Below are 21,852 nucleotides of genomic sequence, written 5' to 3'. Positions count from 1 at the left end.
TTATAAGGTTTTTAAAAAAAGGCGAATTATACGCTAATTCGCTATTCGCCAATTCGCCCTCAGTATGTACGGACCTTTAACTTAGAATGCTGTTATATTCCCATGTCCTCCATGTCCTCCAGACCCAGACCACCACCAGCAGCAGAGATGCCTCCCCCAGGCGTGTGCATGAGCATCATGGAGGAACACCACCAGAAGGACAGATAGATGCATAGATAGATAGATAGATAGATAGATAGATAGATAGATAGATAGATAGATGCATAGATAGATAGATAGATAGATAGATAGATAGATAGATAGATAGATAGATAGATAGATGCATAGATAGATAGATAGATAGATAGATAGATAGATGCATAGATAGATAGATAGATAGATAGATAGATAGATGCATAGATAGATAGATATTCTTCATATTCTCCATGTCCTCCATGTCCTCCAGACCACTAGGAGCAGCAGAGATGCCTCCCCCAGGCGTGTGCATGAGCATCATGGAGGAACGTCACCGTAAGGAGGGCCGCGGCAGCCTGGCCAACCCAGAGATGTTCCTCCAACAGGACCACCAGCAGCTCAGCCAGTACTGCCTGGTCCGGGGGGTCCGCTACATCGACGACATGTTCACCCCCGACGCCAACTCCATCGGCCAGGGGGTCCTCAGCCCCACCGACCTGGCCAGGGTGGTCTGGATGAGGCCCCGGGTGAGAGGAGTTACATATACTGCACTGCTAAGGCAGGGGTCCTCAACCTTTTCAGGCCGCAATCCCCCAAAATAATCATATTTTAACTGGGGACCCCCCCACCCTGACGAGCACTAAGAGTTGAGAATTACATTTTCTATAACACGGTTCTATTGTGAAAATAGCAGATCTACATGCTCACAATGCCTCGCGTGTAGATCTGCTATTTTCACAATTTTTGCCTCTAATATTTGACAATTTGGCCAATGTTTAATTTGTCATTTTAGAGGCATTAAAAACTCCTTAAATTGTCACGTTAGAAATGTGCAGATACCCTCTATACACTTAAACTTTATGTTGGTTTGTTTACAGTTGAGAGAGAAAACAATGTTGCAAATTAAGTTAATCATCTGGGGAACCCCCAAAATAATTTTGTCTTACTTAATAATGAATTAATAATAATTATGTCTTGTTCTGTTGCAGAGGATTGTTCCAAACCCAGAGTTCGTCGTGGACGGAGTCTCCAGGTTCGACTTTGGCCAAGGAGTAGTAGGTAAGTGAACACAGAACACATGCCATAAGGTTGGTGCTTCATGGTTTCCTCCACCATCGCTGTATGAATGTGTGTGTGAATGGGTGAATGTAATGAATGTGTGTGTGAATGGGTGAATGTAATGAATGTGTGTGTGAATGGGTGAATGTAATGAATATGTGTGTGAATGGGTGAATGTAATGAATGTGTGTGTGAATGGGTGAATGTAATGAATATGTGTGTGAATGGGTGAATGTAATGAATGTGTGTGTGAATGGGTGAATGTAATGAATGTGTGTGTGAATGGGTGAATGTAATGAATGTGTGTGTGTGAATGGGTGAATGTAATGAATATGTGTGTGTGAATGGGTGAATGTAATGAATGTGTGTGTGAATGGGTGAATGTAATGAATGTGTGTGTGAATGGGTGAATGTAATGAATGTGTGTGTGAATGGGTGAATGTAATGAATATGTGTGTGAATGGGTGAATGTAATGAATGTGTGTGTGAATGGGTGAACGTAATGAATATGTGTGTGAATGGGTGAATGTAATGAATGTGTGTGTGAATGGGTGAATGTAATGAATGTGTGTGTGAATGGGTGAATGTAATGAATATGTGTGTGAATGGGTGAATGTAATGAATATGTGTGTGAATGGGTGAATGTAATGAATGTGTGTGTGAATGGGTGAATGTAATGAATGTGTGTGTGAATGGGTGAATGTAATGAATGTGTGTGTGAATGGGTGAATGTAATGAATGTGTGTGTGAATGGGTGAATGTAATGAATATGTGTGTGAATGGGTGAATGTAATGAATATGTGTGTGAATGGGTGAATGTAATGAATGTGTGTGTGAATGGGTGAATGTAATGAATATGTGTGTGAATGGGTGAATGTAATGAATATGTGTGTGAATGGGTGAATGTAATGAATGTGTGTGTGAATGGGTGAATGTAATGAATATGTGTGTGAATGGGTGAATGTAATGAATGTGTGTGTGAATGGGTGAATGTAATGAATGTGTGTGTGAATGGGTGAATGTAATGAATATGTGTGTGAATGGGTGAATGTAATGAATATGTGTGTGAATGGGTGAATGTAATGAATGTGTGTGTGAATGGGTGAATGTAATGAATGTGTGTGTGAATGGGTGAATGTAATGAATATGTGTGTGAATGGGTGAATGTAATGAATGTGTGTGTGAATGGGTGAATGTAATGAATATGTGTGTGAATGGGTGAATGTAATGAATGTGTGTGTGAATGGGTGAATGTAATGAATATGTGTGTGAATGGGTGAATGTAATGAATGTGTGTGTGAATGGGTGAATGTAATGAATGTGTGTGTGAATGGGTGAATGTAATGAATATGTGTGTGAATGGGTGAATGTAATGCATGTGTGTGTGAATGGGTGAATGTAATGCATGTGTGTGTGAATGGGTGAATGTAATGAATATGTGTGTGAATGGGTGAATGTAATGAATGTGTGTGTGAATGGGTGAATGTAATGAATATGTGTGTGAATGGGTGAATGTAATGAATATGTGTGTGAATGGGTGAATGTAATGAATGTATGTGTGAATGGGTGAATGTAATGAATGTGTGTGTGAATGGGTGAATGTAATGAATGTGTGTGTGAATGGGTGAATGTAATGAATATGTGTGTGAATGGGTGAATGTAATGAATATGTGTGTGAATGGGTGAATGTAATGAATATGTGTGTGAATGGGTGAATGTAATGAATATGTGTGTGAATGGGTGAATGTAATGAATATGTGTGTGAATGGGTGAATGTAATGAATATGTGTGTGAATGGGTGAATGTAATGAATATGTGTGTGAATGGGTGAATGTAATGAATGTGTGTGTGAATGGGTGAATGTAATGAATATGTGTGTGAATGGGTGAATGTAATGAATATGTGTGTGAATGGGTGAATGTAATGCAAAATCTATGTGTAGCACAGTGACTCACTGCCTCAGCCCAATGGCCTCAAAAGTCTAATATCCTCCCCAGTCCAAATGTCCCTTTGGTCTGATGGCTAAGATGTTGGACTTTTATGCGGGGGACTTGGGTTCGAATCCCGGGTGTTACGCGTAGGCCTAAAGCACTTTGGAATAAAGCACCATATAAATACTCAGTTTAAAGCCTGAGTAGACGATAAAATGACCCCAAACACGTCTGAAAGTGAAACAGCCCTTTAACTTATTCTGCTAATTCAATTCAATCTTTATTTCACACCCAGGGAGATCCATATCACAGTTACAATACAACAATAATACAAAAATATAAATATATAGAAAAATACAAAAAAAAAAAAAAAATGTACCAAGCCCAAATGTTCAGATTCTGACATACAGACATGTACTGAACTGTGTGTAGGGTCCGTTATAACAGTGATGATGTATAATGCTAAATGCCTAATATGGTCATTTCAGGGAAATGCTGGTTTCTCGTCTAAATGCCTAATATGGTCATTTCAGGGAAATGCTGGTTTCTCGTCTAAATGCCTAATATGGTCATTTCAGGGAAATGCTGGTTTCTCGTCTAAATGCCTAATATGGTCATTTCAGGGAACTGCTGGTTTCTGGTCTAAATGCCATATATGGTCGTTTCAGGGAAATGCTGGTTTCTGGCTAAATGCCTAATATGGTCGTTTCAGGGAAATGCTGGTTTCTGGTCTAAATGCCTAATATGGTCATTTCAGGGAACTGCTGGTTTCTCGTCTAAATGCCTAATATGGTCATTTCAGGGAAATGCTGGTTTCTCGTCTAAATGCCTAATATGGTCATTTCAGGGAACTGCTGGTTTCTGGTCTAAATGCCATATATGGTCGTTTCAGGGAAATGCTGGTTTCTGGCTAAATGCCTAATATGGTCGTTTCAGGGAAATGCTGGTTTCTGGTCTAAATGCCTAATATGGTCATTTCAGGGAACTGCTGGTTTCTGGACTAAATGCCTAATATGGTCGTTTCAGGGAACTGCTGGTTTCTGGACTAAATGCCTAATATGGTCATTTCAGGGAAATGCTGGTTTCTCGTCTAAATGCCTAATATGGTCATTTCAGGGAACTGCTGGTTTCTGGTCTAAATGCCATATATGGTCGTTTCAGGGAAATGCTGGTTTCTGGCTAAATGCCTAATATGGTCGTTTCAGGGAAATGCTGGTTTCTGGTCTAAATGCCTAATATGGTCATTTCAGGGAACTGCTGGTTTCTGGACTAAATGCCTAATATGGTCGTTTCAGGGAACTGCTGGTTTCTGGACTAAATGCCTAATATGGTCATTTCAGGGAACTGCTGGTTTCTGGACTAAATGCCTAATATGGTCGTTTCAGGGAACTGCTGGTTTCTGGCGTCCATCGGAGCGTTGACCTTCCAGGAACACATCCTGCAGCAGGTCGTACCAATGGAGCAGTCCTTTGATGAGGACTACTGTGGAATGTTCCATTTCAGGGTAACCCCCGTTAATATACTGTGGAATGTTCCATTTCAGGGTAACCCCCGTTAATATATACTGTGGACTGTTCCATTTCAGGGTAACCCCCGTTAATATACTGTGGACTAGTGGTGCGCGGGCCGACCCGGTGCCCCCACCCGCCCGCCAACCCGCCCCGCATGCGGGTGGGTGGGTCAAGGTTTTCAGACTCAATTGGCGGGCGGCGGGCGGGCGGGTTATCACCACTCTCATGTGCAAAAAATAAATAAGAATAATCACCTGTTCTTATTTGCCTTTTATTCTTAATAAGAGTAGGCCTATAAGAATACAACGTTTGAATAGCACGAGGGAGCGAGTTTTAAAATGCGCCAGAGAGGAGCGAGGTTTCTCCTCCGCTCCTTGGTGCGAGGACCGTCCCGCTCCTGTTGGGGCCGCGAACAACATTTTGCCAACATTTGACACAACGTGAGCACAGCAGAGAGAAGATGCACAAACAATTCAACGCGTGTCGTTGATCAGGATTTCACTAATATGTCTCTCATCCACACAAGTCCGTTTATAAATAGGCCTACTTTGTGTCGGTTAAGTTATCCTATAACCAGCCAGTCAACGGATACGATTTGAAACACAACTTTCGCAAGTGAGAAGGATTTTTTGACTGAATGAACCAACCACGCTCACCTCGAGTCGAGTCGCTCCCTTCTCTCCAATCTGGTGATTAATCAATAACCAACAGGATTTAATATTGTCCGTCTCTTGCTGTCTGTTTAAAGTGCGAGCAGTGTTGCAGCGCTGATTCAATGTTTGGGGGGTCGCTCTTCTAGAGACGTCCCGCGAAGGTCGTTCAACACCTACTATACAGGTCTATTGATATGGATATAGGCTCGTTTCTTTGTTAACTTGTTGAGTGCCGATCCCGAACTAGTTCGGCTTTATTTCAATCCAATACAATTTTTTTTTTATTAATTGACTTACCCTGAGCTGCTTGTAGAGTCGTGGGTGGTCCTGGCTCGTCCTACGCTTGCCAGCTAGCCATTTTACATGGTCCGACAATATATTCCATTAAAAATGGTTTAAAATACATTTTTGAGCCCCCCAATGTTCACCGAATGTTCAGCGCCGCTTCCGGAACGTAGTCCAGTGTGCCGATCCCGAATTAGTTCGGCTTTTTTAATGAAATGAATAAAATGATCCGAGGCCTTCTGAAGCCTGGGCCTAAATTTTCAAGCCAGTGTCCGAAATCCGGGGGCCGCCCGGCCGGCCGTTACCCGCGAACGCCGCCGCGAATCGCCGCCGAATCCAATGAAAAACCACATCTTTGAAGGGCCATATCTCTGGATTGTGTTTTTAGGGAAGCGGCGCGAGGTTTATTTACGGCGAAATCGCCGAAAAATGATCTTTAAAATGCCAAAATGCGAATAGCTATTCTGTAGCCATTATCATCCGGGACCTTTCCATGACGTGCACGAACGTGAGCACGCGCGTCACTGCAACGTGAGTCCCCGGATGCTAATGCAGTCGCCTATGGGAGAAAGCCTGGCATTCTATGGCGCCATCTAGGGGCTGGCACTGGAAGCGTTAAAAACACCCTGTTGCGAGACCTCAGCTCAGAAAAGGTATGGGTCGTCGCACGGCAACTCTGATGTGCGAGGCGCTGTATAAATATGATTGACATAAAACCTGAAACGCCATTCTCACCCCGACGATGCCCCAGAGAGAATGAACGTCTTTGAATGAATGTCTTTTAGGCTAAACGCCAATTTGAACACCACGTTTGTTTATTTAGCCCATGACAATATTGTGCTACTGTAAACCTTTCTGTAAAGCGACTTTGGGTACTTAGAAGAGCCGTATATAAAGATGAGCTATTGTGGAGATGATATACCATCTTTTTTTTAAATGCGGGTTGCGGGGCGGGCGGTTGTTCTGCGGCGCGGGTGCGGGCGGGTTACGTTCCGTGCGGGCTGTGGGTCGTGCGGGTTATGAAAAAAACATGACCCGCGCAACACTACTGTGGCCTGTTCCATTTCAGTGTAACGGACCATACCACTGTACTGACATTGTTTACATGTTATCTGCAAAGCATTTGTTTCATAAAAACCCACCGTAGACATGTTATGGGCTGCTTTCTGTGAAGAAATGCTGTGCAGGTAAGTGTTGGAGTTTGGAAGGGCTCTGTTGTGTACCACCAGTTTCTAAATTGCATATAATTCTAAAATCCAACACTTAGGAAAATGGAATTGGCCGCACAGATCTTTTTTTTACATAAAGTAGCTCATAATAACATGTCTACACTGTAGATTATAACATCCACTGTAGACTCTACAGTGGATGTTTTAAGTACAGTGGATGTTTTATCAAACAAACACTTTACAGATAGAAAAAGGATAATTCAAGCTTTCCGTACAGCCGTAATGTTGTTGCAGTGTTGCGGCTGATGACAAACTGCCATATTGTTTCAGTTCTGGCGCTTTGGGAAGTGGGTGGATGTGATCATCGATGACAAACTACCAACCATCGATGGCAGGCTGATCTTCGTCCACTCCAAGACGCCCAACGAGTTCTGGCCTGCTCTGCTGGAGAAGGCCTACGCCAAGTAAGCATGGAGTTCAACCTTCACTTAACAATATGTATATATAGTATATATGTATATACAATATACAATATAATATACAATATGTATATATAGTATATATGTATATACAATATACAATATAATATACAATATGTATATATAGTATATATGTATATACAATATACAATATAATATACAATATGTATATATAGTATATATGTATATACAATATACAATATAATATACAATATGTATATATAGTATATATGTATATACAATATACAATATAATATACAATATGTATATATAGTATATATGTATATACAATATACAATATAATATACAATATGTATATATAGTATATATGTATATATACAATATACAATATAATATACAATATGTATATATAGTATATATGTATATACAATATACAATATAATATACAATATGTATATAGGCCTATAGTATATATGTATATACAATATACAATATAATATACAATATGTATATATAGTATATATGTATATACAATATACAATATAATATACAATATGTATATATAGTAAGCACAACCTTCACTTTACAATACCAAGCATTGTTGCAGTTTATCCACAAGTCCTACAAATACCTTCTAAATCTGTGCTTCTCAAACATTTTTCCAACTCTTCAAAAATAGCAGATGTACAAGCTCGCCGAGCAGCACAAAGTGACGTGCTGTGAGCTTGTACGTCTGCTATTTTTGAATCAGTCAACACTACAATCTAAAATGGCACAAATGCTTTCCTGGTACACGATTCCCCCCCCCCCCCCGTACATGAATGCCAAGACAAGCCAGTGAAACACATGTTTTCCTTATAAATAGTATAATATATTTAACCACTTCAAGGAGCCCTTATGGCAGGGGTGTCCAAAGTGCGGCCCGGGGACCAAATGCGGCCCGAGGACACATTTTATATGTTCCTCATCGGCTTCATTCCTAAATTGTATTATAAACGGCCCGCCAGCACCGTCAAACAAGAGTATTTTCCCAGAGTATTTATTCCTTGTTCCCTGTTCTCATTTTGAAGGGCTTAAAGAAACAGAGTATTTATTCCTTGTTCCCTGTTCTCATTTTGAAGGGCTTAAAGAAACAGAGTATTTATTCCTTGTTCCCTGTTCTCATTTTGAAGGGCTTAAAGAAACAGAGTATTTATTCCTTGTTCCCTGTTCTCATTTTGAAGGGCTTAAAGAAACAGAGTATTTATTCCTTGTTTCCTGTTCTCATTTTGAAGGGCTTAAAGAAACAGAGTATTTATTCCTTGTTTCCTGTTCTCATTTTGAAGGGCTTAAAGAAACAGAGTTTTTATTCCTTGTTCCCTGTTCTCATTTTGAAGGGCTTAAAGAAACAGAGTATTTATTCCTTGTTCCCTGTTCTCATTTTGAAGGGCTTAAAGAAACAGAGTATTTATTCCTTGTTTCCTGTTCTCATTTTGAAGGGCTTAAAGAAACAGAGTATTTATTCCTTGTTTCCTGTTCTCATTTTGAAGGGCTTAAAGAAACAGAGTATTTATTCCTTGTTTCCTGTTCTCATTTTGAAGGGCTTAAAGAAACAGAGTATTTATTCCTTGTTTCCTGTTCTCATTTTGAAGGGCTTAAAGAAAGGCTATTTTATTTATTGTATTGTTTTTACCTTCCAGCACGTCTGGTTACATTTGGTCTGCACAAATCTGCACATATCTGCACATTTCAATTTAAGTGACAATTTAAGGACTTTTTAATACCTATAAAACGTCAAATTAAACATTGGCCAAATTGTCAAATATTAGAGGCAGAAATTGTGAAAATGGCAGATCTACATGCTCACAACGCCGGCGTCGTTGTGAGCATGTAGATCTGCTATTTTCATAATAGAACTGTGTTATACAAAATGTAGTGCCTCAACTCTTAGTGCTCATCAGTTAAAATATGATTATTTTGGTGGTCCCCAGTTAAAATATGATCATTTTGGTGGTCCCCAGTTAAAATACGATCATTTTGGGAGTCGTGGCCTGAGAAGGTTGAGAACCGCTGCTATAACATGTCCTGTCTGTCCTAACAGGGTGTGTGTCTCCTATGTATTATAATAGTAATAATAACATGTCCTGTCTGTCCTAACAGGGTGTGTGGCTCCTATGCAGACATGAGTGCAGGGACCCCCGCCGAGGCTCTGGTGGACTTCACGGGAGGCGTCCACATCTGCTTCCAGCTCAACGAGGCTCCGCCCAACCTGTTCAAACTGATGCAGAGAGCAGCCAAGTCCAGAGCCCTGATGGGCTGTGGGACACCACAGGGGGTAAGAGAGAGGACCCTCTGACAGGGGGTAAGAGAGAGGACCCTCTGATGGGCTGTGGGACGCCTCAGGGTAAGAGAGAGGACCCTCTGGTGGGCCACAGGGGGTAAGAGAGAGGACCCTCTGATGAGGGGGTAAGAGAGAGGACCCTCTGGTGGGCCACAGGGGGTAAGAGAGAGGACCCTCTGATGAGGGGGTAAGAGAGAGGACCCTCTGGTGGGCCACAGGGGGTAAGAGAGAGGACCCTCTGGTGGGCCACAGGGGGTAAGAGAGAGGACCCTCTGGTGGGCTGTGGGACACCACAGGGGGTAAGAGAGAGGACCCTCTGGTGGGCTGTGGACACCTCAGGGGGTAAGAGAGAGGACCCTCTGACAGGGGGTAAGAGAGAGGACCCTCTGATGAGGGGGTAAGAGAGAGGACCCTCTGTTTACTGAACTACACAGAGAGTAAGAGAGAGGACCCTCTGTTTACTGAACTACACAGAGAGTAAGAGAGAGGACCCTCTGATTACAGGGATGTCCAGAGAATGTTAGAAAAGATTACACTTCTAAAAGGGCCTTTTGGTGAAAATATTGAAAATAGCAGACCTTGGTGCTTGATACCACCAAGCATAATCAAGTCAATAGCCTACTGGAGATGTAGTGGCATGGGTTTCTACACAGAGACGGCAATTCTTTCAACATAAGATGCTGCGTTCAAGTTCAGGAGAGTTTGGACAAGAGAAAAAGGGCATGTACATTTCTTTCACCATAGTGAAAACTGCATTCATGGTCTGGAGAGAGGGCACATTTTACAGACGGATGGAAGGGCAGGGGCTCAAGCCCCCTTTAATGGCTATGTGTGCATGTGCCTGAGAGAGAGAGAGGGCACCCTCTGATGTTTAGTGAACCCTACACAGTAGCGGTTCGTACGTATATTGCGCCCTGTGCCAGGTAGTATAGCGCCGCAAATCGGATATTTGCTGGGCAAATTATGCATTTTTTTAAGTTAAAATCGGTTCGGTTCTACACGGCGGCAGAAACATTTTGGGCTTAATATAATAGGGTTTATGATCTGACTGTCTTACCTTTGTGCTGGTCAGGAAAAATGGTTGTTTCACAGTCACGCACAGTGAGACAAGAGTTCCTATATCCTGGCTGATATAGAGCCTGAGGTCTATGTTTTCAAGAACAAAATAATCCTCTCCATGTGATGTTTCAGGGCAAGCAACTATATTATAATATCTAGTCATGTCCACAGATGAGAGGAACTCCATGCTGTTGTTGTTTTCAATATTTCAATACTGGCGCGTGGATATGACATCACAAGGAGGGGAGGGGGGGGGGGCGGAGTGTATTGCTTGGAGCTGCCAGCCTCTATCATACCACCAGGTGGTGTTGTTGTATTCGGTCTGATTTAAACAGACAAGGGAGTGGACGGTTGAGCTGTTTGGGAAGCGCTCACTATCCCGACTATCCGCTGTTCCGACATGGTCGGCAGGTTAGTTACTTAGCGTCGGCAGGTTAGTTACTTAGCGTAAGGCAGGTTAGTTACTTAGCGTAAGGCAGGTTAGTTACTTAGCGTCGGCAGGTTAGTTACTGAGGTAAGGTTTACTGAGGTTAGGTTTAGGGTTGGGGGTAGAGTTAGGGTTATAGTTTTAGTGTCGGAATACCGGACCGTCGGAACACGGATGCGGACCCGAGCTGTTTTTGCACGGCGTTCACTCTACTTTTTTTTCCCTTTTTCTTCTTCATGCGCCCCCGCAAAGTGCCGCCCTGGGCAATCGCCCCGCTAGCACCCCCTTGGGGCCGCCACTGACCCTACAGGCATTGTTGGGGAAGCTACTTTGAAAGTTTAGCTTGTAAAGCTACAACTAAGTAGTTCACCGTGGCAGTAGCTTGATCAAGCTACATTTCTACTCCCGGAGAAATGTAACTTTACATGTGGTGTAATATGAAACAAAATATAGTATCCTGGTAAAAAAAGGGTTAGGGTTAGGGTTAGGGTTAGGGTTAGTTGAAATCAGTTGAAAATATGCCTCTCAACTGATTTTTATACTATTATTTCAAAAAAGGTTGACATTTTCTTTAGTGTAGGGCTGACATGCCCTCAAAGCAATCAGAACAGAAGAAGGGACAGTTGCTTTTTTAAAGAGGGTTCTGGTACAAGAACAATGGTAAATCAAAATTAATATATTCACATTTCATGTCATTGCCCAACTGTGTTGCTTGTAACTTGAGTAGCAAAGCTACAAAAAAAAAATAACCAAAAAGCAGCGTCCTTAAATTGTCACTTCTGGGGACCTCCCAAAATAATTTGGGGAGCCCCCTGGAGGTCCCGACCCCCAGGTTGAGAACCACTGACAGTAACGTTGTCTTGTCTTCACAGACATAACCGTGTCTGTTACCACAGCAAGTATAACAGCTCTATTGTTCCTCTCTGCTTCCGTTATGTGATCAGAGAGTTAGGATCAGGTGAGCTGCTGCGTTGCTCAGGGCACCTACTGTCATGTCTGGTAATGTGCAAGATTAGAAAAAAGAAAGGAAATCTGACCAGATTCTCCTGTAGTGCGAAAGATTTAAATACCGTAAGGACACAACAGAAGATCAGGGCACTGATAACAAAAGCCTTTATGAAAACAAGACAAACGCCAACATGTTGCTGCCCTGATGAAGACCTGTTGATGTCCCAACATGTTGTCGTCTGCTCCTTGTTTTGATCAAAGTATTTTTTATCTCAGGGGTTAAAGATCTCAGTCCTGGGGACTGGTTTCAGTCTTGAGGATTCCATAGGGGCTGTTTATTTCTGAGATCAGTGCAGATCCGCAAAAGAAATGAATAAATACTAATAATAAGGGGGAGGTGTAGCGATGGCCGTGGAGTGAATGACAAAGTCATCAAAACGCTAGTCAAGTGATCTCCAAAAGTTATAATTTCAAGATATGAGTATTGGAATTTGGCCAGACTAGCATAGAACTTCTATGTTCAACAGAACTTCAGAAGATACTTCTATAAAATGAAGCATGGATTGGCACACACACACACACACACACACACACACACACACACACACACACACACACACACACACACACACACACACACACACACACAGAGAGACACACATTCAGTGAAGGCAGTTCAGAACGTCAGGGAAACACCCCAAATATCGGTGTGTTTCAAAGATCACATATTGGGACATGATCTGAACATACATTTTAGTCTTGGGATTTGTTTGGCAGTTCGGTGCCGCAGAGACTTTGTGACTCCCCAAACCAAACCAAACTAAATTCATCTCTAAAAGTGGAGTATGCATCGGCCCTGACAGAGACACATTCACTCAATCAAAAGAATCTCGGCAGCCCCACCCCCGGTCGACTGCGAGCAAAGGATTTTTATCTTTGACCCGTCAGTGTGTCCCGACCCCAAATCTCCACGATTATCCTGCGGTGTGAGCCATGCTTTGATGATGTATATTTAAATAATCCATGTTTTAATGACACACGTCTTGTGTTGTGTTCCTACAGGAGACGTCTGACAACACCGTGGCAAACAATGGCTTGGTGGATGGACACGCCTACACTGTCACTGGAATCAAGCAGGTCATAGTAGTGTTTTATTATTACCATGTTCATATAGTTGATTTAATATTAGTGTTTTATTATTACCATGTTCATAGTTGATTTAATATTAGTGTTGTATTACCATGGTCTACAGATGAACCTGGTATCAGTCTACATAACATTTTATCCTTGGCATAAGCCTGTAATGTGGTGAAGACTATAGGGCTAAGGGCTGCTATATTAAGGGGCATTGATTTGTCAAACATAGTCTCTTATTGTCCAATGACAATCAATCAATCAACGGAGGTCCATTTGTCTCTGTGATGTTCAGATGATGAGCCGAGGGACAGCTGTCAACCTGGTGCGTCTGTGGAACCCCTGGGGACAGGGAGAATGGAAGGGGGACTGGAGCGATGGGTAAGAACACTGGGGACAGGGAGAATGGAAGGAGTGATGGGTAAGGACTCTGTGGGGACAGGGAGAATGGAAGGAGTGATGGGTAAGGACACTGTGGGGACAGGGAGAATGGAAGGAGTGATGGGTAAGGACTCTGTGGGGACAGGGAGAATGGAAGGAGTGATGGGTAAGAACACTGTGGGACAGGGAGAATGGAAGGAGTGATGGGTAAGAACACTGTGGGGACAGGGAGAATGGAAGGAGTGATGGGTAAGGACTCTGTGGGGACAGGGAGAATGGAAGGAGTGATGGGTAAGGACTCTGTGGGGACAGGGAGAATGGAAGGAGTGATGGGTAAGGACACTGTGGGGACAGGGAGAATGGAAGGAGTGATGGGTAAGGACTCTGTGGGGACAGGGAGAATGGAAGGAGTGATGGGTAAGGACACTGTGGGGACAGGGAGAATGGAAGGAGTGATGGGTAAGGACTCTGTGGGGACAGGGAGAATGGAAGGAGTGATGGGTAAGAACACTGTGGGACAGGGAGAATGGAAGGAGTGATGGGTAAGAACACTGTGGGGACAGGGAGAATGGAAGGAGTGATGGGTAAGGACTCTGTGGGGACAGGGAGAATGGAAGGAGTGATGGGTAAGGACTCTGTGGGGACAGGGAGAATGGAAGGAGTGATGGGTAAGGACACTGTGGGGACAGGGAGAATGGAAGGAGTGATGGGTAAGGACTCTGTGGGGACAGGGAGAATGGAAGGAGTGATGGGTAAGGACTCTGTGGGGACAGGGAGAATGGAAGGAGTGATGGGTAAGGACACTGTGGGGACAGGGAGAATGGAAGGAGTGATGGGTAAGGACTCTGTGGGGACAGGGAGAATGGAAGGAGTGATGGGTAAGAACACTGTGGGACAGGGAGAATGGAAGGAGTGATGGGTAAGAACACTGTGGGGACAGGGAGAATGGAAGGAGTGATGGGTAAGGACTCTGTGGGGACAGGGAGAATGGAAGGAGTGATGGGTAAGGACTCTGTGGGGACAGGGAGAATGGAAGGAGTGATGGGTAAGGACACTGTGGGGACAGGGAGAATGGAAGGAGTGATGGGTAAGGACTCTGTGGGGACAGGGAGAATGGAAGGAGTGATGGGTAAGAACACTGTGGGGACAGGGAGAATGGAAGGAGTGATGGGTAAGGACTCTGTGGGGACAGGGAGAATGGAAGGAGTGATGGGTAAGGACACTGTGGGGACAGGGAGAATGGAAGGAGTGATGGGTAAGGACACTGTGGGGACAGGGAGAATGGAAGGAGTGATGGATAAGAACACTGTGGGGACAGGGAGAATGGAAGGAGTGATGGGTGAGGACTCTGTGGGGACAGGGAGAATGGAAGGAGTGATGGGTAAGGACACTGTGGGGACAGGGAGAATGGAAGGAGTGATGGGTAAGGACACTGTGGGGACAGGGAGAATGGAAGGAGTGATGGGTAAGGACACTGTGGGGACAGGGAGAATGGAAGGAGTGATGGGTAAGGACACTGTGGGGACAGGGAGAATGGAAGGAGTGATGGGTAAGAACACTGTGGGGACAGGGAGAATGGAAGGAGTGATGGGTAAGGACACTGTGGGGACAGGGAGAATGGAAGGAGTGATGGATAAGAACACTGTGGGGACAGGGAGAATGGAAGGAGTGATGGGTAAGGACTCTGTGGGGACAGGGAGAATGGAAGGAGTGATGGGTAAGGACACTGTGGGGACAGGGAGAATGGAAGGAGTGATGGGTAAGGACACTGTGGGGACAGGGAGAATGGAAGGAGTGATGGGTAAGGACACTGTGGGGACAGGGAGAATGGAAGGAGTGATGGGTAAGGACACTGTGGGGACAGGGAGAATGGAAGGAGTGATGGGTAAGGACACTGTGGGGACAGGGAGAATGGAAGGAGTGATGGGTAAGGACACTGTGGGGACAGGGAGAATGGAAGGAGTGATGGGTAAGAACACTGTGGGGACAGGGAGAATGGAAGGAGTGATGGGTAAGGACTCTGTGGGGACAGGGAGAATGGAAGGAGTGATGGGTAAGGACTCTGTGGGGACAGGGAGAATGGAAGGAGTGATGGGTAAGGACTCTGTGGGGACAGGGAGAATGGAAGGAGTGATGGGTAAGGACACTGTGGGGACAGGGAGAATGGAAGGAGTGATGGGTAAGGACACTGTGGGGACAGGGAGAATGGAAGGAGTGATGGGTAAGGACACTGTGGGGACAGGGAGAATGGAAGGAGTGATGGGTAAGGACACTGTGGGGACAGGGAGAATGGAAGGAGTGATGGGTAAGGACACTGTGGGGACAGGGAGAATGGAAGGAGCGATGGGTAAGAACACTGTGGGGACAGGGAGAATGGAAGGAGCGATGGGTAAGGACTCTGTGGGGACAGGGAGAATGGAAGGAGTGATGGGTAAGGACTCTGTGGGGACAGGGAGAATGGAAGGAGTGATGGGTAAGAACACTGTGGGGACAGGGAGAATGGAAGACCAGCTCAGTGGCCTTGTGGTTAGAGTGTCCGCCCTGAGACTGGGAGGTCGGGGGTTCAATTCCCCGGCTGGGTCATACCAAAGACTATAAAAATGGCACCCAATGCCTCCCTGCTTGGCACTCAGCATCAAGGGTTGGATTGGGGGGGTTGATCACCACCAATGGGGATCCTGTCTGTCTGTCTGTCTGTCTGTCTGTCTGTCTGTCTGTCTGTCTGTCTGTCTGTCTGTCTGTCTGTCTGTCTGACTGACCAGCTCAGTGGCCTTGTGGTTAGAGTGTCCGCCCTGAGACTGGGAGGTCGGGGGTTCAATTCCCCGGCTGGGTCATACCAAAGACTATAAAAATGGCACCCAATGCCTCCCTGCTTGGCACTCAGCATCAAGGGTTGGATTGGGGGGGTTGATCACCACCAATGGGGATCCTGTCTGTCTGTCTGTCTGTCTGTCTGTCTGTCTGTCTGTCTGTCTGTCTGTCTGTCTGACTGTCTGACTGACCAGCTCAGTGGCCTTGTGGTTAGAGTGTCCGCCCTGAGACTGGGAGGTCGGGGGTTCAATTCCCTGGCCGGGTCATACCAAAGACTATAAAAATGGGACCCGATGCCTCCCTGCTTGGCACTCAGCATCAAGGGTTGGATTGGGGGGGTTGATCACCACCAATGGGGGTCCAGGGACTACAGATGAAAATTAGCCCACGGCGGGCTAACTCTGGCTCATTTACATTGAAGTGAAAACTGACATGTCCATTAATGAGCACGGTCCCTGTCAAATAAACAGATCTTAACTTAACTCTTAAGGAGTGATGGGTAAGGACACTGTGGGGACAGGGAGAATGGAAGGAGTGATGGGTAAGGACACTGTGGGGACAGGGAGAATGGAAGGAGTGATGGGTAAGGACACTGTGGGGACAGGGAGAATGGAAGGAGCTATTGGGTAAGAACACTGTGGGGACAGGGATAATGGAAGGAGTGATGGGTAAGGACTCTGTGGGGACAGGGAGAATGGAATGAGTGATGGGTAAGAACACTGTGGGGACAGGGAGAATGGAAGGAGTGATGGGTAAGAACACTGTGGGGACAGGGAGAATGGAAGGAGTGATGGGTAAGGACACTGTGGGGACAGGGAGAATGGAAGGAGTGATGGGTAAGGACACTGTGGGGACAGGGAGAATGGAAGGAGTGATGGGTAAGGACTCTGTGGGGACAGGGAGAATGGAAGGAGTGATGGGTAAGGACTCTGTGGGGACAGGGAGAATGGAAGGAGTCATAGGCGATTTTAAGGGGTGTCCTAGGGTGCACGTGCACCCCCTGGCCGCCAGGCGGCCATTTTGATTTTTTTTTTTTTTTTGTAATGTAACTTTATTTTATAATTATTAAATAAAACAGTGATCGTGATTTGTAAAATGTGCGCAAAAAGAGAGGTGGAGGGGCAAGTATAGTAGTTCACTCGACACTGACAGTAATGCTAATGAACGTGAACCAGAGGAGGTGGACGGAGCTTGCAGCAGCAGTGATCCAGCCACCGACATCACTGTGGAAGGCTCGCCGTTGCCGGAGACCGAGGCCCCGGTTCCTCCACAGCAAGCAAGCCCCACTCCAGACTCAACTGTTGTTACCCCAGGCCCAGACCCAGAGGAGCCAAATGAAGCCAACTTTGTTCATGAAAGAGACCCTTGCCATGGCCCGGATAAAGCCAAGCAGTTTTTGGCTTTGGGTCCATATCAGCCAGAAGATGTAGAATGTCCATTAAAGGCCGCTGGCGAAAAACAACGCAAATTCAGAAAGGAGTGGTTTAAAGATTTTGCCTGGCTGGAGTATAGCGTGCGCCATGACCGGGCGTTCTGCTTTCCATGTCGGGCCTTTGGTTCTGAGAACGCCGAGCAAGCTTTCAGGAGGACAGGTACATAAAGACACATCTCTGTTTACACAATGCTGTTGTACTCCCTCCAAGTGCATAGTCTATTATGTTCCCTTTTTTCAACTGTTTCGTTATATTGAAGAGAATGTGCGCAAAAAAAAAGAAATGGAGGACACGACACTGTTTGAAAAGAAACTTGCTTTTTTTCAAGAGAAGGGAATGCATAATTCTGATTCATTTGGTACATTAAAACACGTCTACACACTGTACCTCACCATACCAGTTACGAGTGCTTCAGCTGAGCACAGTTTCTCTACTTTGAGACAACTAAAAACGTATTTACGGACAACCATGACTGATGACATTTTACAGATTGAGAAAATACACGAAATTAAAGTGCAGAAAATAATTGAAAGGTTTGCAAGTGCCAAAACCCGGAGGCTGCAGTTCATTGTGTAATAAGGATGTGTCTACTATTTGTTTTTGTGAAATGCTTATTTGACACTGTAAATGACTGCTTGATTGCTTGATGAATGATGATTAACTTGATGTTTGGCTTTATATGTCCTGGCTGTGCTGCCTCTGTCTGCAAAATAAGTAAATAAATCCTATAGATAGACATATGGTGTCTAGAAAAAGAAGCACCTGTTTTACACTTTTTTTTGTTTATATTGTGTTACATTTGGGTACGCAATTTTTTTCGCGTGCGCGCAAAGCGCGCACGCGAACGTCGTGCACGCGCGCTGCGCGCGCGTGCGTGAGGTAATAGAGGTCGTGCACCCCCTGCTGGAAGAGGCTAGAATCGCCTATGGAAGGAGTGATGGGTAAGGACTCTGTGGGGACAGGGAGAATGGAAGGAGTGATGGCTAAGGACACAGTGGGGACAGGGAGAATGGAAGGAGTGATGGCTAAGGACACAGTGGGGACAGGGAGAATGGAAGGAGTGATGGGTAAGGACTCTGTGGGGACAGGGAGAATGGAAGGAGTGATGGGTAAGGACACTGTGGGGACAGGGAGAATGGAAGGAGTGATGGGTAAGGACTCTGTGGGGACAGGGAGAATGGAAGGAGTGATGGGTAAGGACACTGTGGGGACAGGGAGAATGGAAGGAGTGATGGGTAAGAACACTGTGGGGACAGGGAGAATGGAAGGAGTGATGGGTAAGGACTCTGTGGGGACAGGGAGAATGGAAGGAGTGATGGGTAAGGACACTGTGGGGACAGGGAGAATGGAAGGAGTGATGGGTAAGGACTCTGTGGGGACAGGGAGAATGGAAGGAGTGATGGGTAAGGACACTGTGGGGACAGGGAGAATGGAAGGAGTGATGGGTAAGGACTCTGTGGGGACAGGGAGAATGGAAGGAGTGATGGGTAAGAACACTGTGGGGACAGGGAGAATGGAAGGAGTGATGGGTAAGGACACTGTGGGGACAGGGAGAATGGAAGGAGTGATGGGTAAGGACACTGTGGGGACAGGGAGAATGGAAGGAGTGATGGGTAAGGACTCTGTGGGGACAGGGAGAATGGAAGGAGTGATGGGTAAGGACACTGTGGGGACAGGGAGAATGGAAGGAGTGATGGGTAAGGACTCTGTGGGGACAGGGAGAATGGAAGGAGTGATGGGTAAGGACACTGTGGGGACAGGGAGAATGGAAGGAGTGATGGGTAAGGACTCTGTGGGGACAGGGAGAATGGAAGGAGTGATGGGTAAGGACACTGTGGGGACAGGGAGAATGGAAGGAGTGATGGATAAGAACACTGTGGGGACAGGGAGAATGGAAGGAGTGATGGGTGAGGACTCTGTGGGGACAGGGAGAATGGAAGGAGTGATGGGTAAGGACTCTGTGGGGACAGGGAGAATGGAAGGAGTGATGGGTAAGAACACTGTGGGGACAGGGAGAATAGAAGGAGTGATGGGTAAGGACACTGTGGGGACAGGGAGAATGGAAGGAGTGATGGGTAAGGACACTGTGGGGACAGGGAGAATGGAAGGAGGGATGGGTAAGGACACAGTGGGGACAGGGAGAATGGAAGGAGTGATGGGTAAGAACTCTGTGGGGACAGGGAGAATGGAAGGAGTGATGGGTAAGGACTCTGTGGGGACAGGGAGAATGGAAGGAGTGATGGGTAAGGACTCTGTGGGGACAGGGAGAATGGAAGGAGTGATGGGTAAGGACTCTGTGGGGACAGGGAGAATGGAAGGAGTGATGGGTAAGGACTCTGTGGGGACAGGGAGAATGGAAGGAGTGATGGGTAAGGACTCTGTGGGGACAGGGAGAATGGAAGGAGTGATGGGTAAGAACACTGTGGGGACAGGGAGAATGGAAGGAGTGATGGGTAAGGACACTGTGGGGACAGGGAGAATGGAAGGAGTGATGGGTAAGGACTCTGTGGGGACAGGGAGAATGGAAGGAGTGATGGGTAAGGACACTGTGGGGACAGGGAGAATGGAAGGAGTGATGGGTAAGGACTCTGTGGGGACAGGGAGAATGGAAGGAGTGATGGGTAAGAACACTGTGGGGACAGGGAGAATGGAAGGAGTGATGGGTAAGGACTCTGTGGGGACAGGGAGAATGGAAGGAGTGATGGGTAAGAACACTGTGGGGACAGGGAGAATGGAAGGAGTGATGGGTAAGAACACTGTGGGGACAGGGAGAATGGAAGGAGTGATGGGTAAGGACACTGTGGGGACAGGGAGAATGGAAGGGGGACTGGAGCGACGGGTAAGGGTTACTGCACTGCCGCGACACGACGTAATGCGAGTCGCGACATTACAGTTTAGCCTTTGCATAAGGCTGCAAAGTTCTCGAGGCTAGGGCAAGAGCTACGTGCTGATGTGGAGTCTGAAGAGGTGAGTCTTCAGACTACGGCAGAAGTTTGGGAGTGAGTCTGCAGTTCTAGCTGCAATGGGGAGTTCAATCAAACATTGAAGATTGCATGTATTACATTCAATTAATTTTTTCAATGGACTAAGATCTTATGGCCTTCCTGCCCTGGCATTTGGCCTTTGTGCCCTAAATACATTTCCAACACTAAGGCAAAATGGCCACGCCCCTAAAATGATGAAATTCCAGGCATGGAACACACAGTGAAATCCTGAGTGTTCATTCAACTTGAATAATCTTGTTGTTTGTTGTTATTTATTTAACAACTACAAAGGGATATTCACCGTAAAGAGGACATAATCCTCACGTTTCACAGTTTGATGTGTCTCTCATCATCTCCACAGTGTGAGACGCGTCTCTCTCTTTGTCACTGAGTGAAACGTGAAGACTTTGTCCTCCTTGTGCCGTTTTCATGTGTTTTTTGGGAGAAAGTACTCAGAGGATGTATTCTTCTTTCTTGGAAAGCACTCATACAGGATGTGGGGATTAGCGATGCACTGACAATCCCATTGTTAGAGTTCAAGCCCTTTCCCAGACAGTTGTCCAGTTTACTTTGAAAAGCCAAAACACTTCAGTTTAAAGGTAGTGTTTGGTTAAAACAAGTTTAACTTATTTCCCTTTTTTGCCCTCATTCATTCATTCATTCATTCATTCATTCGTGCAACACTGTGTATGGAGGGTACCTACACATTTCTAAAGAGACAATTTAAGTATCTTTTCTAATACTTCTAAAATGAGGTATTAAAAATTGTGCCCCTGAGGCCACAGTGCCCCAGCTGACTGTACCACTTTTTCCTGTAGACACTAGTGTCTAATACCTCTAAAATGAAAAATTAAACATTGGCCAAATTGTAAAATATTAGAGGCGTAAATTGAGAAAATAGCAGATCTACATGCTCACAATGCCTCGCAACCCGAGGCGTTGTGAGCATGTAGATCTGCTGTTTTCACAATAGAACTGTTTTATACAAAATGTATTGTCTCAACTCTTAGTGCTCGTCAGGGTGGGGGGGGGTCCACAGTTCAAATTATTTTGGAGGTCGCGGCCTGAAAAGGTTGAGGATAGGATCATAGTAGGGAGGCTCTAGCAGTGGAGGGAGGCTCTAACAGAGAGCC

General features: G+C 45.4%; 1 protein-coding gene across 1 annotated transcript in view; it reads left to right on the top strand.

Moving 5' to 3' along the window:
* Window positions 1–464: 464 nt before the first annotated feature.
* Window positions 465–21,852, top strand: part of LOC308305478 (calpain-1 catalytic subunit-like) — a gene marked incomplete at both ends in the record, with an annotated part of 43,483 nt that continues 22,095 nt past the window's right edge. The window contains 7 exons of the mRNA XM_080750274.1: window positions 465–701; window positions 1,164–1,233; window positions 4,550–4,668; window positions 7,113–7,246; window positions 9,362–9,536; window positions 13,039–13,113; window positions 13,406–13,491. Coding sequence (XP_080606400.1) covers window positions 465–701; window positions 1,164–1,233; window positions 4,550–4,668; window positions 7,113–7,246; window positions 9,362–9,536; window positions 13,039–13,113; window positions 13,406–13,491 — 896 coding nt within the window. The remainder of the gene's footprint in view (window positions 702–1,163; window positions 1,234–4,549; window positions 4,669–7,112; window positions 7,247–9,361; window positions 9,537–13,038; window positions 13,114–13,405; window positions 13,492–21,852) is intronic.

This window comes from Nannobrachium achirus (genome assembly GCF_963921795.1).
Source record: "Nannobrachium achirus genome assembly, chromosome: 20".
Classification (NCBI taxonomy): Eukaryota; Metazoa; Chordata; class Actinopteri; order Myctophiformes; family Myctophidae; genus Nannobrachium; species Nannobrachium achirus.
This window is presented reverse-complemented; position numbering and strand designations above follow the sequence as displayed.